Source organism: Pezoporus flaviventris, unplaced genomic scaffold (genome assembly GCF_033815535.1).
Source record: "Pezoporus flaviventris isolate CSIRO_AGI_PZ_B2104156 unplaced genomic scaffold, CSIRO_AGI_Pfla_v1 ptg000036l, whole genome shotgun sequence".
Classification (NCBI taxonomy): Eukaryota; Metazoa; Chordata; class Aves; order Psittaciformes; family Psittacidae; genus Pezoporus; species Pezoporus flaviventris.
In genome coordinates this window covers 11,718,065-11,737,343 of record NW_026892584.1, presented here as the reverse complement: position 1 = coordinate 11,737,343, position 19,279 = coordinate 11,718,065, and the positions used below count along the sequence as shown (strand labels likewise).

The following is a 19,279-nucleotide window of genomic DNA, read 5'->3' as shown; positions in this document are numbered from 1 at the left end:
TTTCAGACTGAATAAATAATGTTACTGCACTTCATTCTGTATTAGAATAGTATATGCTGGGCAAACAAGCGAGGAGACAGAAGAACATAAAATCACAGCAGAGATGGAAAAAGTCCATGGAAGTTTCAAGCAATCCTCTTACCAATAAAAGTCTATTGTTAGTCCATATTACATCTGGTTTATTTTTAAATGCTTCAGTTGATGGTGTTCCTGCCAATTCCCTGGGGAAATTATTTGATTCCTACCATTAGGCAACATTTCCAGAGATTTACACTAAGTTTTCCTCTGCTTGGCTGCTTTTCATTGCCCCTATTTACAACTACTTACAACAAGATGATCCCTCCATGGCAAGTCCTTTCCTTCCAGAAGATTTCACTCTTCTCTCTATGACTGCCAAGAGCCATGTGCAAGGTCTGGGGTTTATTCTGTTGCTCCTAGATCCTTGTTGTGCCACTTTTATTCACTCGGTGTCGCATTTTTCATGTGAGCTCCAAAGGAGGGCAACTACTTCACCAAATCACTGCTGTTAAGTAGCAGAAGCTGAGGCCCTCAAATAGGCTGCACACATGTAGGGGGGTTTTATCTGTTTTTCATAATTCAATTTCTTATTTTCATAATTGGTATAATTATATCAATTCATTATTTTATATTTTAAATTATTAGCCATTTTTAATTCCCTTTAGTTTGTAGACATCTGTCTGGTTCTCAGGTGTCCAAGGCAAAACAGTATGTGAGTACAGTTTCGACACAGCTGTTTTATAAAGGAACTGTCAAGTTGGTTAAGGGACCTGAGGCTTCCTAGTACAGTTTTACTCCACCATAGCTTTAAAAGCTGCTGTGAAATCTGAGATCTGATTGTTCTCTTCTTCCCCTCCTGGTCTTTTGAGTCATCTTTGGCTTACAGATTTTCTTTCACTGTTATATTGAGTACTGAGTCCAGCAGTGGCGTGTCTAAGTTTGCAGAATCTCTGTTAAGGATATTAATCACTCCTGATTTTAAAATTCTGATCCTTTTCGTCTGGTCTTCCCAGAAGTATTCTCCTTGACCTCATGTAAATGGAGGTGTTTGTATGTACTGCGTGAATGTGAGCAGGTTTGTATGATAATATGCTTACAAAATCCTGGCTTTGTTATTTTCTAGGTATTTGGTGCTAGAACACGTGTCAGGTGGGGAGCTCTTTGACTATCTCGTAAAAAAGGGAAGATTGACACCAAAAGAAGCCAGGAAGTTCTTCCGACAAATCATCTCTGCTTTAGACTTCTGCCATAGTCATTCAATATGGTGAGTAGAGCCATTTCTAACAGGAATTGCCTGTTACATAAAAGCACAGAATAAACAAATCTTATTTCTTGATACTTTTGCTTACTATTAAGTAACTGATGTTAAAAGCATTGTGTAAAGAGCTGATGTATGTTTTAATTCTTGGCCATCTGTGAGACAGGGTGCCAGTCACAGATAAACTGTTCATGGGGAAGTTCGTCCGTCATTTCTCACCAGAGGAGAATTCATTCACAAGGACTGCTTTAACCAGGAAAGCCAAAACCACAAAGGAAAAACAATTTAATTTCCATCATTCTTGGGGCACTTGCCAATAACTAAGAATTACTTACACTGTATCAAAATGAATCCCTGAAGAAACCTGGGACAATTACAAATACAGCAAAGTAATTTTATGGCTTCCTTCAGTTTTTGGAAACCTGCTGGCTTTTGGCAACCTTCACTGAGTCCCTTCTGGGCATTTGAGTCACTGTTGCCTTTAATTTCGTTTCCAGTATGGAAGAATTTCATTGATCTGATTGCTGTTGCTACTCCATGATATGATTTAACCACCAAGTGTGGTTTAACCTGTGCTTTCAGGTGGTGTTTTAAATTGGATGAGTTTCTCCTTCATTTTCAGCATTTAAGTAACTTAAATTATATTGAAGTCAAGTTGTTATAATCAGTCTGAGCAGAAGAGTTTCTACATAGCTGCTGACCCGTAAGTGACTGCTTATTTCTCAGAAATGTAGCTCCTCACAGTTAGATTGGCTGGGGGACACCATTAACATTGTGTCTGTGTGTCTGCTTCTCCATAACCACAGGCAGCCTTAGACACCCCATCTGTGGTGGGAGGTGGAAGGCCACTGATAGATACTGTGGTAGCAGTAACCATACAGTGATTTTTCTGTACCCCTAGTTTTGTGCTGAGAAGTCACAAACCAGACACCCATGGCATAAATGGCCACCACAAAAACAGATGCCTAAATATTTACCTTGCTTTTCCAGCTCTCTCCCTCTACATCTCTGGATCATTTCAACAGGAAATACTAATACGAAAGCGCGTATATTTCTAATAAATAGAAAGGGAGATTAGAACCTTTATGAAGGATATATTAAAGAGAGCATAATGTTAGCAGGAGAGGCAGTTCAAAGGTGGTGGATCTGGGTGAAAAAGATCCTGAGGACAATGCCTGCCTGACACTGGCAGGGTTACAGTAGTCATAGAAATTCCCAGAGAGAACAGGTTGCACACGATAACTAGAGTATCTAAGTTTTTTCTGTTGGCAGAGACCTCTGACAAGTTTTATTCTGCAAATTCCACAATTTTCCTCCCTGCTAATCAGCTGTATTGAGTGAGAAGACCTTCTTATAATCAGCATAATCCTTGGTAGGTTGTACAGCTGTTATTTTTTATGCACTCCGGGCAGTGAAACTGCTGGTGGATTGCATACATACATACATGTTTTGTTCCCTACTTGGCTTAACACTTAGAGACCCAGTCCAAGAAGACTCAAAAATGTTGAAGTGCAACTGAAATTATTTGCTCTTCCCAATGAATATTCCATAGAAATATGAAACTCCACTGGGATAGAATTTTCTGCAAAAGCATGCATGTGTACCCATGCATTCTAGTCCTTTGGGCTTGTGATGGATACCTCTTGATATGACAGGCTTTAATAAACTGAGTGAGGATAATGGTGAGGCTGTCAGACAGACAAGCACTTCTGCAGGTTTAACGATATGTGGAATTTCCAAGGCAGAGTGTATGCCTCTCTTGAGGAATCCATTTTCCTCTGTTCAACATACTGGATTGTGGGCAGTAGTCTTGTTTAGGAGTAAGTCCCCTGTCTCCTTGCCAGCTCCCACTGGACTAGCATCTAGTGCTGAGTAAGTTAGCAGTAAATCATAAGCTTTCCCTCCCGCCAGGTCACTCAAGGTGGTATGTGTTATTAACTCTGTGTTGCATTCTGGACAGTCATCATTAAACCTTTTTTGAAAATCAGAACATGCATAAATATATGTATGTGCATGTGTGTGAGTATAAAAGTTAATGTGCTTTCCTAAGCAATGAAGCCTGACCTTGTCCTGTCGTGGGGCAGAGAAATGACAAATCATCTCATCAGCCGGGTTATCCAGTTATGACCACGCTGAAAAATGAAGGCTTCTGTTTTGGTTAATGACTAAGTGTGGGTGCCTCTAACCTACCGGCAGAATAGATTGATAGCCTGGTGTCCCCAGCCCCATATTATTGTCCCATCTTCTTCCTGTACCTCCCAAAACACTGTGAAATATCTCTGGCTTACTTTCACAGCCGTATGTAACCACATTCGACTTTCACTGCTGAAAATGTTTTGATGCACCAGGATTCCCAGATCAAAGAATCAAAAAGGATTCCCTAATCCTCCCGTCAGTAAAAGGCTTCTACTGCTATTGTGTGTGGGGATCCCCTGTGTCTGAGAGGTGTTTTCAAAAAAGCAGTTCAGGAAAAAGGAAGCAGAATAGGTTGGAGCTTGAGTCTGTGTGTTGGTTTGAAAAAATTTGAGTTTTCTGTTCTTTATTTAACAGAAACAGTGGGGGAATATTTGATGTACCTCACTCGAAGTTGGAGTCACTTATGGGGTTTTGTGGTACAGGTTGGCCACGGGGAAAGCTTATAGGTAACCTACTGTAGGGTTTTCTAAGGACTTTTCTGTAAACAGAACATTGTGCCATGATAGGGACCCACAGACAACCATGAATGCAAACGGACAGCACCATGCCAGAGGTATTTATGGGATCCTGCAAAGTGTATCTGTGTTACCTTGCTGCTTGCCCTGAGCTGGCAAGCCAAGCAGTTAGATCAGTGATGCAGCATTATTGCTTCTGGTTCCAGCTCTTCTTCTATACTAGCTCTGAGGGCTCTGCACCATGCTGCAGTGCCCAGAGCAGACACGCTCAGAGGTGGTGCAAGAGATGGCAGAGGAACCTGGGGTTCCCTGGACATCAGTGTAAGACCATCCTAGCCTGGGAAGTTTTCTTTGGACAGAACTGATGTTTTTTTCCTAAGCTGCTGTTTACCTAATGCTGCATGTCTGCTGTCCTAAATTCAAGGCCTTTAAGATGTCTCAGCTGTGTTCCCCAAATTAACAGTTCCTTTTGCGTATCGTGCCTCCATACGGTGGGAGACCTCTCAGCTAATTCAATGTGGACTGAGTTTCTGTCGGAAACAATGTAGGAGCACGTATTGGGGTAGGTCGCAGATCCTTGCTTCTCTGAGGAAGTCTCTTTTCTCGGGAGCGAGGGAATGCTGCAGCACCAAGTGAGGGTTGAGCCTTGCGAGGGGAGCTGGCGGGCGCCTCATTGGCTGGGCGTGACATCACCTGCAGGAGCTGGGATTGGCGGCCAGCACATTTTATGTGTGTGTTGGGTTTTTGCTTTGGTCAAGCTCATATTTGGTGTCTGTATCTCACAAGCTGACAAATAAAAATATGATTACAGAAAATGCCCCATGGCAAACCTTATTATGGCTTCAGAGATAACAGATAATGCCAATTACTGTGCAGGGCACTGGTGACACGGAGAGGAAATCCCCTGCGGTAATGAGCAGCGAGATGATTATTTCATTTTATTTTTATTTTGGTTGCGTTTCATTTTGTGGGTTTGTGGTTTTTTTTTTTTCCAAAGCATGCACAAGAGGGGTTAAGGCAGGTTCTTTATGAATATTGATAAATGACAATTATCAGGGCCCTTTCTCCTTTCATTGCCTGGAGCTGTGCTTGCTTGAGTACGCACAAGGCTCTTGCTGAAGTGCGTCTGTATGTGCATGCGTAGGCATGGGGGTGTGTGACTTAGAGGGCTGAGACAATGAATAAGAGCTTTGTCTGACTTTGCCTTGTGTTTTTCCCATCAGTGCAGGTGGGGGACAGTCTACTTATAAAATAATGCTTCAAGATTTCACAGCAGTAGTGCCAAAATCTCTGGTATATTCCTGCAGGCAGAAGCTGCATAGCACTGTCAGTAAAGGAAGCACACTTTGGGGGGAAAATCTGGTGTGTCTTCAAGAAAAAGAGAAAGCTGAAGAATGCCAGGTGCCATGGCATTCTGTCAGATAGTGCCACCCTCCTCATAACTCCTGCTCTGCCTTGTTTGCTTCATTTATAAGGAGTGTGCTATGGTATTCTGCAGGGATGGTCTGTCAGACACTTCAGACTGCAGCAGCTGGACACTTTGAAATCAGGATTTAAGGCCTCCAAATGTCAAACTGTTCTAGAAATTGTGGAATTTAACAAGGTTGGCTTCTGGTTGGTTATTTTCTGGCCCTTGAGTCTTTAGGTTTTCAAGTTCTTTTTCATGCCATCAGAAGGGAGAAAGGTACCTTTTTCCCCTGTTCAGAGCTGAGATTCACCAATCATTGCCTGAATCCAGGACTTTCAGTTCTGTGATTGAGACGCACTCTAAAGCAGTGAGGAATTTTCAGATTCCCCTTGTACAGGGAACCGGAAAAAAACCATCAAGTACAGCAGCTGGAATGCCAATGGCAGAGTTACCAGCTCAGCTAGAATGGATTTTTGTAAGTTTACTTTTTTATATAAACCACTGGAAACTCAGAAATGGCATAGTCATATCGTAAGCATAACCAGGTAACATTCTCTGGCGAGGACAGTATTGGTGATCAGAACTGACAGCCTGTTCTGGCTTTGAAATAGTGAATATATGTTTTGAGGTGAAGTCAGTAGGGAGAAGCAATATATTTTCATAGATCCATGAAAATAGTCATTTAAAAGCGAGCAAGGTGTTGGGCATACAAACTCTTCTCCAGGTCTCCTGTTATGTTTATAGGTGTTGTCGTTTTTCCTAGCTATAACTATATTTACTTGTTCTGCAGAATTCTGTGAAAACTTACTAAATTTGAGCATAGCAACCATAGCTCGAAACAAAGATTCTTCTGTAGGTAGATAAAAGTTACATGTTCGGATCTGGTTTGCAGAAGCAAGAAAAAATAAGGTGAAAGGCATTTCTGCTCATGAAAATTGAAAACGTTGCTTCTCATACTGTTAATTATTACCGATAAATTATTTGCATCACATCAGGCACTTTTAAGAGGCAAATTGCAGAGCTATTATTCTGTGGTCTGGCCCTTCTGGGAGTTTGGGGTCAGTAAGAAAAGCATTTGCAAAGTAGCCAACAATTTGATTAGTACAGACGACCTGCAACCACTCCAGTTAGGAGGTTTCTTGGGTTAGAAATCTATGACCTATAATGACTTGTCATAGAAACTGATAGGAAAGTTTCAGCTCAAAAATCACTTTAAAATAATGAGTTATTTCATTGTGCCAGGTGACATAGCTCCTTTGAATCCAAAATCTGCAGTCTGTCCCTACACCAGAAATCTGCCAACCCTGGGTGACAGGGAGAGAGTGTTTTACTTCTCTTGCAGTTGCCTGCAGTACAGATACAGGGATATTCTCAGAGCAGGCGGATGGACTAGAAAGTCAGTGGAGGGAGCTAGAGAAGCTGTCTGAACAGCATCACTGGGAGCAGGCAGAAACCAAGCATGGCCAATGTGTAAGTGGAAAGATGGAACATGTTAATGCATATGTGCGCGTTTCATTTTCTGTGTACCATCTCCACGAACTGGGCCCATTTCCATGACCTCTCTATGCACCTTGTGCTTGGAAGGGAATTGTAAAACCTTTGTTGTAATCTGTCAAAGAGGGACTTTTCAGAGAGTCTGACTGTGTGTGCCTCCCCTGTCATGGCTTGTTTAATGGCTCCCTTTCATTCATACGCTCTCCCTTCAAAAACCTACTGTACGCGGGGTCCTGGCGCTAACTTCTTGCTCCATTTTCTTTGTTGAGAAGCTCTAGTAGTCTGTGGCCACCCTGGATCAGGGTTACACTGGCTTCTGCAGTGCTGCATTTCTCCTTCATGTTCTTTCTCAGCATATGCAGGGCTGAAAAGGAGATTTTGCCATGTTTGTCAATAAAGAGGCTGCTTTTTTATCTTCTGATTTTCCAGCCATGTGATAAAGCCCTATAGCTTTAGAGCCTTTCGAACAAGGAAAGGGTAACGAGTCCTCTGTTCACCTGCAGAGAGAGGGTTGATGCGGTCATGTAAGACATGGAGAGCCAGGGAGATCAGCTGAAATGGGACCAAATTAAATGCATTTACTCTGCAATGTTCCATTAATGCCAAGTAATTACCACATAGAGTGGGATTTTTGTTTTGTTTTGTTTCATTTTGGCACAAAATAATTCTTTCCAAATATGAATGCATGAGGCTGTCCGGGCTGCTGGGCTCTTAGGTAGATTATAACAAGCCTTCCTTATTCCCACATGTTCTTCTCTCTTCCTTCTGGCATTTGAAAAGCTGGCAATACAAAGATGGGAAATGCAAATGCAGAGAGGAAGTCTCATTCTCAGTGGCAGTGATGCTGGTTCTGCCACTGTGGTACAGACTCCTGGCCTGACTTCTATCCCCAGGTTGCTGCTTTGGCAAATGCAGAGTGGTCCAAAGATGGATAGCAGAGAAACATTCCAGCTAGAAGAAAATTTTCGTTCACACACTCTTGTGGAAGCACTGCCTCATCCATCTGCCACCCTGACCTCTGAGAGGAGTGCTGCTAGAACACCGAAAAAGTACTCAGGGTGCCCTGAAATTCCTATGCTAACCATCCATACCAGGCACTAGGGTCTGTGTTGAAAGAGGGGTGAAGAAGGATCAGAGAGATGCAAAACTGCCATATGACAGTTCCTGTATTTCAAGGCCCAATCAGCAATGCATGAATGGGCATGTATCTAAAATTCTTGACAGAGTCCACACTCTCCTCTCTGCTCATTGGGCTATAGTGAAGAGTTCATAATTTTTCTTGGGTTTATTTTGGTGAGTGTCTGAAGGCACCCCAGATTTCCTTTCACACATACCACCTTAGTCCCAGGAACCCCTGGGTCCCAACTTAAGGCTTTCAAAATGCTGTCAGATTTGGCAGATGCTGACAATCTTGCCTTTGTCCAGGACTGCAGTCCCTGATGGTGGCATTCAGATATTCTTTTCCTGGCCATTAATTGGTCATTCACTGACTCTAGAACATTTCCTTGTCACTCATTTCCTGCATTTTTGTCAGGTAGGTATGGATATCTTGATAGTTACTATATGGCCAGTAAATCTTCTGTCTCCAGTTACCTTGAAAGTTTGATTTCTATGAGAAAGATAGATTTGATAAAGCACCTTTTGCTTTGTCAGGTGAAAATATGGGCAAATTTGAATTGCGCTGTTCCGTTATCTACCAGATTGTTTGCCCATGATTAACAAGGTCACTTTAACATTCAGGGTTCATCATGTCTATACAAGACCAGAGAACCTAATTTTATGCTCTTTAAAAAGTGAGGCAGAAGGAATCATTGGACTCAGTGAAAAGGTAAATGACCAGTAGCTGCTTTGAATGTGCACTATTTTGCTGGAAGTCTCCTTTGGAAATATCTGTTACACTCCCCAGGTATGCTATTACAGTGTGCTCTGGTTTTGCATAGAATTGACCTGCATTATTTACAGGTTGTGTCTGACTGAACATATAAGACTTCTCTTTAGATCAGAGGAGATCATTTCCAAGACATTGTCATGCCTCTCATATTTCTCTGAGGGTCTAGAGACTGTTCTTTACAGTGGGATAGAGGTAGAATTAACACCTGCGTGCATGAGGACTGCTAGAGGAATGTCTTAAAAAGAGAGGAGGAAATGACATAAAGATAAGGCTGACTTCCCTTCCATTTTAGGTGCCACTGGACTAGACTGTCCTAATGCTGTGAACCATTACTCCAAATGAGCGTTGTTTAACTGACACACATGTTGTTGGCTGGCTGTTTCCCACACATCTGTGTTCTGAGTGGCCACCGAAGCTGGCCGTTCTGCCTACAAGGTTGCAGTGCTCCTATTTGGACCTCTTGTTAGCAAGACATCAAAGACTCATTTTGCCTACTCATAAGAAAAAAGAAAAGAACTTCTTTAGCTTGCCTAAACTGCTTCTCTCATTCTGACTCTCCAAGAGTTGCCAATGAAAAGAAAATAGAGCAAAGTCATCACAAATATTGTGCAAGATTTTGTCTTTGCATGTAAAATCAAGTAAACGTAATAGTTCTACAAAAGCACTTGAGTACTAAGAAGCAGACATGGGTGCACAGTGGTGTTACTGTGGGTAGTGGGCATTAATAAGTTAGTAAATATATGATACCTTTTGATTTAAAGAGGGAGTTGACATCCTGAAGATCATGGCTGCCTGGCTCTATGTTGCAAATAATAAGAGAATCAAGCTTTGATGGAAAGAAAGAAATCCTCTTTCTTCCTTTCCACTGCTGGTACCCTCAGTTGTATGCAGTACTAGGTTGAAGGAATTTCTCCATCAGAGATAACTACCCAAAATTATTTTAAAGCCATGTGCCTATGTAAAAAACTCCTAATAAGGACTTTTTGCAGTAGCTTTTACATCAAGGATAGTTTTTTTCTCTATATATCACTCATTTTGTTTGCTGTTGTTGACAGAATATATTGATAGTGTTGCCTCCTACCTTAAGGATCTGGCATATGATGTAGTATTTCAGCTCTAAATCCAAGCTGAAATTCTCCTCCTACCTGTTTCCCTCAGTCTCTCCTTCAGATTGTGTTGGTATCACTGAAAGTTGAAGATGTTAATTTCCTGCCAGGGGAGTGCAGGCTCAAGCCTTGAATTCATCAGGACTAGATACAGTCTAGAGTATTGCAAAGATTAGATCTTGGATATGTGTGTTCTCCTACCCTGAATTGAAAAAAAAAAAAAAAATCTGTTAAAATATAATAGGTTGGATGCTATGCTGGATAAAGAATAAGTTTTGGAGTAGGAAAGCTGTTGTGGATAATTTAACTCACATTTTGATCTTGTCTTTACAGCCACAGGGACTTAAAACCAGAAAACCTACTGCTGGATGAAAAGAACAACATCCGGATAGCAGACTTTGGGATGGCATCACTGCAGGTTGGGGACAGCTTGTTAGAAACCAGTTGTGGGTGAGTGTCTCAGAACATACTGCAAAAATCAGTGATAGATTCCAGACATAAAGGTTGTCTATAGTAAGGGTTTCAATAAAGACATGCAGGCTTACACTGTGCATTGTTATTTTGCAGCAAGATGACAAATTGCTACGATGCATGCAGTGTATAATATAGCTAAAAGAAGGGGGTTTAAGTGCTTTGCAGGGAAAAAAGGGCCTCTGTAGGAGTCACAGGTAGATATAGAAATCAAGCCTTTCAGGTTTGGATTTATCTACATACACTGGTGTGTGTTTGCTTTCAGTGGCTGTATAATTTTGGGGAAACAGTAGTGTTAGCTGTTTTAAGAAGAAGCTTTAAAAATATTAAGGATAAAAAAAATTAATCTTGGGGTTCTGAAATGGAATTCGTGTGTCCCAGTGAGGCTGCCTGCTTGCAGTTCTTCCTATTCATGCTACACACACCAAATAAAGCATTGATACGAAGCATTGACAGGCAGGATTGATAGGGAGACAGCAGGGTCCTTTGCAATTACAAGCAGGGCATGAATGCAGACACAAAGGGGACAGCTTGGAGGAATATTGCAGGGTCAGTCTAAAAACATTTCCATGGCAATTCAGTTGCCAGAAAGAGCTTTCTAGGAATTTCCAAGGGAACCAACAATCAGTCCAACAGCTGAGCAAAGCCCAGGTGCCTGACCAGGGACAGGACATGGTCTCTGGGAGCAATGCCCTCTCATCCCCATGGCTACCAGGGGCACCACTTGACCATGCCCCACTCCACACTCCCATAGCTATGGCTTGGTGCCATGCTGACTGTGCAGCGGGGTAGCTGCAGTGAACTGTAGCAAGGGCAGCAGCTGCATTAAGCTAGCACCACAACACCAGCTTTTAGCTGTGTATGAATTTGTTGTAACTGCTAGCTCAGAAGCTGGAGTTACAGAGAGTACCAGTAGATTTCCACCTCCTTCCATACAGACCTACTCTTCCTGGCCTTTGGTCTTGTGAATCTGGTGACTTCAGCCCTGCCCCATCCTCAGCTGATTACAGTCCATGTTTTTTCAGACTGTCCCAAAGCAGTTCAGAATAGATGTGGAGTCCTCATGGTCCCCTGTACAACCCAGCCACTGCCTTAGTCCTGAGCTGTACAGCTCTGCTTTGCAGGTCATGAATAATGGATAGCTAGCAAATATATTTGAAGTTCATGATGTGGTTGAATGTTCATTGATGATTACACTGAGACCCACCTGTTCCTTCCTATCTGTGTCAAGATTTGACCTCTTAACTGCACAGATGAAAAGCAAGGAGCTAGGAGTCTGCACATGTGCTCCTTGCAGCTGCTCTCAAACCTCCCCTCTAGATTAAAAAAGTTCTTCCTGCAGTAGGTCCCCCAAAGCCTCTACACTCTTTAGATAAAATTTCCCCCCTTCCTTCCATGAGAAAAAAAAACAAAAAAAAGCATAAGTATAAAAACCAACCCCATCTTGCATTGTCCTGCAGGATTTTTCAAACTCCTCAGGAGCCTTTCAATAGGGCTCCTATTCTTGTTAGCACTGGGCTCTGTCATCCAGGTCTAGAGTCTCAAAGGGAGAGTTCCTTTCCATAAGTGGTGCTGGAATTCAAGCCTCCATGCTCAAGCAGAGCCAGCCCCCACATTGCATCCTTAAAATGTGCTAATAAAGAAATCAATGGAACGGAAGAGATGTGCCTGTAATAAACAGAACACAGCAGCAATGCTATGATCTCCTGCCTTGCGGATGCATTTTAAGTGTGGTGCCAATCAGCAGGCCTCTGTGTGAGCTATTACACCACTTCATTAATTCTCCTGGCATGGAGCCCAGCATGGCTGATACTGGTGTCTTGTGATCTCTCTGGTGTCCGGGGGTGAAGGGAGGAAGGAAGGAAAATGTAACAATATGCCACACTGTTCACAAAGAAAGGCAATCCACTTATGACTCCCTTTCCCCCGGAGAACATACAGTAACCAACCTCAGAGCTTTTCAAGGCAACAGTTTTAGCTACCCTTGTAGTTGGTACTTTCAGCCAGCAAGAAAAGGAACAAAACAGAGTGAATCATGGCTGAGATACTGAACTTTAATGAGATGCTCCTCAAAACACCCAGAAGTTAATTTCCAGAATGGTTTTATCTGTGAACACTGATAATGAGATGAAACTGTAACATTTCCAGTGACAGTCATGCAAGGAGTCTCCAGGTATTTCTGTCAGTCAGAGTGGGAGGATTAGATGGGGTTGAGACGTGTGATGCAGCTACCTTTGCCAGTACAGAGCAGTTAGAGTGAAGTCAAAAAGTCTTTGCTGTCACAAGTGAACTGCTAAATTTAGTCCAAAGTTTGGATAGGCGTTAGGTCACCACAGATCCGTGACTGGCCTCATGAAGATAATCATGTAGCCTTAAGTATGCTGTATTGCATACCTCAGAGTCCATGTTTTCTGGGAGCTACTCCTTAGATCTGCACAGTTTTCTGTAGCACTGATGGCTACCTGGAGAAAACAATAAAAGTTCAATCCAGTTGTGTTTGTGTAGGAAAGGGAGGTAAGGATGGACTTGCTGTTTCATTGACATAATTTGTCACTGACAGACTGCACATTGGTCCTTTGTTGTAATGAATCCCCATTACTGGAAATGTATATTGCACAAATAGTACATATACTCAGCAAAGAGGAATAACCAGAGTTTTAAGCATGTGTCTTTGGACCCTTGAAAGGAAGAGAAACCGTGTAGGGTCTGCAGGAATAATTCTGCTTACAGCAGAAATTGCACAGAAGGTGGTGTCATGGAGAAGTGGCCCTTGAAATGCCAAAGTAACACAGTGAGTCTGTGCATTCCTGCAGGAACAGGGGAAGTCTGTGAGCAAAGAGTAAACAAGGAAAGAAGCAGAAGATGTGGTAGGATGCCACTTCTGTTACTTCAGACCTACAGGTCTTCCTCCTCTTTACAGGCAGTGGCATGCAGAAACACTCCCTTGTCTCTTTTCACAGCAATTCACAGTGTTTCAGAATGGTAGATATTGTCCAATCCATCCTGAATTGTCACTAGGCAAGAAGAGTAAGTGCCTTATAGTTAAGCCTCAGGACTGAGACTGAGGTGATCTGACCTTGATTTCTGTCTCTGCTGAAGGCATTCAGGGTGGTCTTGAACAAGATGCATTACCTTTCTTTGCTTCGGTTCTCCATCTCAGCTAGTCATTGCAGAGCACATGTTGCTCTGAACATAAACTGCAGTCATTTCTGTAGGAGTCTTGGAAAGTAGGAAGGGTTAGGGCATTCCCTGTACCTTGTTCCTTTTTCTTGAACTAAGAGGGCTTATGGCTAAAATACAGGATTGAAAGATGATACTGTTGAGTCACTTGCAATTCTTGGGAGTTTGTAAAGATCTTTCCTAATTCCCATTGCTCTTTACAGAAACCTGGCAGAGTAAATTTTTGACATCTTTTCACTTCTCTCTGTTTCACTCATCACAGCTTTGAAACACTGAGTCCTACTGAGTGGAGATTGCTGCATGCTGCCAGGTGACAGAGAAGCCACAGCAGTCTCTGTGCTGCCTGCCTCCAAATCTCTACTCCAACCAAGAGTAGGACAGAGCTGACATGTAAATGTAGCTCATTCCAACACTAGACTCAATCTCTGCAGAGGCAGTCAGTATGGAGACTGACACTGCTGACAACTCCACAATTAACTATATGCAACAGTTCCCGCATATTGGTATTTCCATAGGGAACCCCTGGCCTGATCCAGAAAGCCATGTGCATGTGGGAAGAGCAGTGCTGATTATGATTTTATTGGGAGTGAGTAGAAAACCTCTCTACTGTCAGCAGCATGATGGAGGAAAACAGCAGCTTCCAACCCCTGCATAGTCAGTTCCTCTGCTCTCAGCTCTCCCTAGCAGTTCCTAGCAACATTTTGCAGACCCACAGATTGCCTGGATCTATTACTGGCTCTTTTTATGCTCAAGGTACTTATAACAAACAGTGCATTGTGTGTTTGTTAGAAATGCTAGCAGAGATCATCTAGCTCTTGATTCCCTTACATCTGTATTTGGTGTATCAGCACAACTGTGATAAGCGGGTAATTCAGAAGAGCAGTGTTCAGTTGCCACACACCTCAGTGTCCAAGCACCATTTCTGATTTTAATGACAAGATGTGATGTTGTGCATATTTTTCTCCTTCATAAGAAACTTGTGCATATTGCTTTAAGCACATGCAAGTGTCCTGCATCCAGTTATTGTTAGGGTTGCAAATTTAGGCTCTTGAAATTGGAGATGCCAGAATTAGTACTTTTTACCCCATCTCATCAAGAGCTTCCATTGCCAGCACTCCATTCCCATCTTCTTCCACAATTTGCACTCTAGTTTTGCCAACTTCTCTCAGTCATTTCTGCACCATATTTGCTCCCAAATCCTAGATCCTTTTCCACTAGGTTACAGCTCTAGTTTCCCCCACCTGGTTGTCCCAGTCAGTTCCTGTCAGTCCTAGATCTATTTCCATTGGTTTTGACCTCACTTTGGTTTAAAGTTTGGTATGTCATGATAACCCCAGTCACAGCAGCTCATGGTATCAGCTTCAGGTAGAAAAACTGTTCTGTGAAGTGTTACTGGTCCAGATAGAATTTAGATCCTGATGCTCTATAGTTTCTGCAGGTAAATGCAAACTGCAGTTTTCTAGTGGAAGTTTGAGTAAATTCATCTAGAGCCTTCAAACAAGTGAAATTGAAGTTTTCCCTTTGCGGTTGAGGATACTAGAAGTTTTTCTTTTTTATGGAGAAAAAACATTAATTTAGGTTAGACTTGGTGGAAACGTTTTGGCCCATACACAACATGCATCAACACACAAACATGAAGCCAGTCAGAGGTAGACAAAAAGCAAGGAAAATTGTTGTTAAATTTGATGGTAAGTCATAACTTAAAATGAGGATTATAAAGGGAAATACCAGGCAACCTTTTTAATAACCATTAACACCAGCTTCACCTCTAATACATACCAAGGTATATTAGCAAGCTTTAATTCTGCAAGATCAAGCACTGAGAATTTAGGACATGGTATTCTTCAGACTGCCAACATAACATTAACTTAGACCGTGCACATTAGGATATGGCCATTAATTACAAGCTTGTACAGCTCTTTTCCAACAAATCTTTGACTCATTTGGTGTTTGGATGGTGTAGGGTTTTTTAATAAACAGCTATTTGATGTTTAATTTTTTCCTCATCATAAATTTTATGGATCCATTCATAATTTCTGCTCTATTGCATTCAAGCCTTGCTATGAATGGCAGGTTGAATTTTCATCATAGTATCTTAGGTTTACAAATATTAATTACAATGTTTACATATTCTGTTTGCCACATTGACCTGGTTATCTCCATTTATCTGAGGGCACATGATTCTGCAAAATGAGGCTCAAAATTATCAACCAGTTTTGAGTGTGCAGTTGGATTCTCTGAGGCCTAGTATCTCAGAGTACTCAGTGCCTGATAATAGTCTTTTACTTGGAGAGCAGAGTGCCTACTGACCTCAGCTGCTGCTCCGTGTTCTTATAAATACTTGTAAATCAAACTCCACATGCTTGTACATCAAAGTTTGGATATGTTGCACAGTGATTTTCAAACCGGGGAATCTGCAATTCATAATTACCTGTGAACATCTCAGTTTAAGGCACCTGTTTATTTTCTTTCACAGAACGATTCTGTGGAAGGGGCAGGGAAAGAATTTGATTCTTCAGTATGTCAACTGCCTCTACAGCAATCTTGTCCTTTGTGACACTAAACTTCTCTCACATTGCTACAGACTTTCTAACTTCAGCCACAAGTGAAACAGAGGCACTGCATATGACAACACATCCACCAGCCCACCTTGACTTACCTGCAGAGTACAGTATAACCTCTTCGAGCTTTATTTTAGCAATTCTTAACTTTTGAATACTTAACTTTGCAATCTGTTGTCCTTTTCATACAGACATTCTGTTTCATATTTTAAATGAAGATCTCTTAAAGGTTCCAAGTCTTAAAATTTGAGCTGATATAGTAATTAATGAACTGATTTGCAGATTCCCCAAAAACGTAATTGTTGCTTAAGGGGTAAACAGCTGTAAGATGGCTGAGGGCTAGATGCTGAGTTTTCTCCTACAAAGCTAAATGACTGAGTTGAAGCTTTAATGGCAAAATAGTGCTCAGCCTTAACTACAACTACTACCTTAATTACAGCCTTATTGTAATACCTACTACTTTAATTACAGTAACTTAGAGCTACTGTCTTCACTGCAGCCTTAACTGCCAACTGCTACTGGAACCATTTCTTCATTCTCTTCCTGTCTTTCTTTTGTGTGTGGTCTGTGGCTGTTGCTTTCTCCACTTAGGATGCTTTAACATATGTCCTTCTCCTGAAGAATTCCCTTTATCTATTTTGCTACTCTGGTGTTTCTCTTCATCTCAACCCTTTGCTATCCAGCATGCGGGGAAAGCACAGGCAGCCTTTTGCACTACTGGATAGTTTCTGTTTCTGAAAGCCAGCTTGGAGACAGTGGGAAGAAAGGGGAGGGTAAAGAAGGAGGAACTCTAGCATTAGAGCAACAACAAAAACAGCTAGATGTGGGACAACTTTCACTGCACCTTTACAACCTCTTGTATCAAGGTAACTTAATGCATAAGAAAAAAAGGGGAAAGGAGACTCTTTAGAAACTCTGCATCCAGGTGTGAGGCCTAAAGAATGACACTCTTCTTCCCCAGATAGTACGATCTCAAGGCATGGGACCAGAGGACATAGGAATGGACAGTCATCTTTGATGGGACCTGGGAACCCAGTGGCAGTGTAACACGTGATTTGTCACACAGTGGAGTAGGATCACACAGCTTTCCTTGTGCTTCTTGATCAACCAACTGCTTCTCTCAAAAAGCAGTTACTGTATATTCCCAGATAAACCATACTTGGGCAGTTGATTTGTGCGTGCAGGACTCTCTTGTCTACATAGTAAGACCTATAGGTCACAGGCACATCACATCTGCACTGAAGATATGGCTCTGATTATCTCAGATCTACTGTAGCTGCACTGTATGTTGATGTGCTTAGATAACAAACTACTTTTCCAGTTTTTCAGATGAAGTTGAAGATAGATGCAGCGAGGGTATATACATTTCTTTCTGAATGCCTAACTTACCTGTCCAGGGTTGTCCTGGATTTCACCATTGCATGCTGGCTTATTTCCTTTGGTTGAAATCCTACATGAATGCTTTGCTCAGGTCCCCCGAGATCCTTAAGACTGCAGTGTCCTAGAGTCATAGCTGTGAATGACCATTCAGAGAGCCCTTCCTGCCTCAGGCAGACTAGCCTTGGAAAATCCACATCACCCTTGAAATAAATACTGCCAACATTGGTGGTTTTTTTTTGCAGCAGCAGGCAGCAACTGCTTCTTGATCTTGCTGAGCAGTATACTTATTTGTTATCAAGGGCAGATTGTGGCTTTTGCTGTACAGAAATGTAGCTGAACGATGAGGAGGTGGCTTAGGGGAAGAGGCAGGGAGTGTTATTCTTGACACACATATATGGAATAATTAATGATAAGAGCCAAAAAAATATTCATGACTCCGTAGAAAGATAAATAGATTTTTGGTTAAATTTCAGTTTTCTCTTTAAAGCAGTTGAAGTTGCTCTGTGATTGGTATTATGGAAATGAGTTTTCTATGGATTCTGGCTGGCTGGAGGATTCCTCCTAGAACTTTTAGCCAAGATAATGCTGCAGATACCCAGCTACTGAGTGCTGGCAAGAATTCCCAATGCCAAATTCCTATGCCAAAAACTTGTGCTTTCTGGGCAATTGCAAGGCAGCTGTTGAATGCTCAAATCAACCCAACTTGTTGACAGGATTTATTATAGCATTTTCTCCACCCATTCTCCCAGATACTAGTAGGATTTCAGTGGTGGCTTGTAAGAAACCTAACAGATTCCACTGCACTCCAGCTGACCCAAGGAAGGTAAATGCTCAAAGTGCATTTGCTAGTGGTACGCATAAACAGTAATGCAGCTGTCTTGGGTTCTTCACAACATCCACATTCTTCTTTTCAAGGATATTAGCACAGGAAGCTGTCAAGGTAGTTGATTTGCTCAGCAGCCACATTCGTAGAGTTCTGAAATCTTTATTGGAGTCATCATATACAAATAAATACTCAGAAGCACCCTGCAAATTGAGATACTGACTCTTCCAGTGGACCACAGATGGCATGGTGTCATGGTTTAAGCCCAGGCCGTAAGTCAGACAGCAGCCCTCTCACTCACTCCCCCTTCTTTCTTCCCCCCACCCCGCCGCCCCCAACTCCCAGAGGAACGGGGAGGAGAATCGAAAGAATATAACTCCCACAGGTTGAGATAAGAACAGTTTAGTAACTAAGGTATAACACAAACCACTGATGCTACTACCAATAATAATAATGATAAAGGAAATAACAAGGGAAGAGAATACGATAACACTTGTCGATATGCAGCCTGACCGAGCAGTGAGCCAGCCCTTCCATGTAACTCCTAGTTTACATCCTGGGCATGACGTGCTGTGGTGTGGAATACCTCTTTGGCTAGTTTGGGTCAGGTGTCCTGTCTCTGCTTCCTCCCGGCTTCCCCTCCTCCCTGTCAGAGCATGAGACTCAGAAGTCCTAGGTCAGACTAAACATTTGAGCAGTAAGTAAAAGCATCGGTGCTATCAGCACTGTTCCCAGGCCAAAAGTCAAAACCACAGCACTGCACCAGCTACTAAGAAGGAGAAAAAATGACTGCTACTGCTGAACCCAGGACACATGGCCACCAAAAAAGTATTGTGCTGAAGGGATCCTGAACTGTATGGGATACCATGCAGGATTTGAGAGGTTTTGCTCAGCCACAGACACCACCTGCTGTAGCCATTTAATACATTATTTGGTTCTGTGACTCACCTTCTGTATGAAAGGCAATGGTAACATCATACCTAACTGAAGCTAAACTGCATGCAAGACTAAGAAACTAAGACATGCTAAGTCACAGTT

General features: G+C 42.2%; 1 protein-coding gene across 14 annotated transcripts in view; it reads left to right on the top strand.

Annotated features, from left to right (window-relative positions):
• BRSK2 (BR serine/threonine kinase 2) overlaps nt 1-19,279 on the top strand; it is a 325,812-nt gene that overhangs the window by 229,027 nt on the left and 77,506 nt on the right. For all 14 annotated transcript variants that reach the window (XM_061463119.1, XM_061463126.1, XM_061463122.1 and 11 more), the window contains 2 exons: nt 1,142-1,282; nt 10,160-10,276. In XM_061463119.1, coding sequence (XP_061319103.1) covers nt 1,142-1,282; nt 10,160-10,276 — 258 coding nt within the window. The remainder of the gene's footprint in view (nt 1-1,141; nt 1,283-10,159; nt 10,277-19,279) is intronic.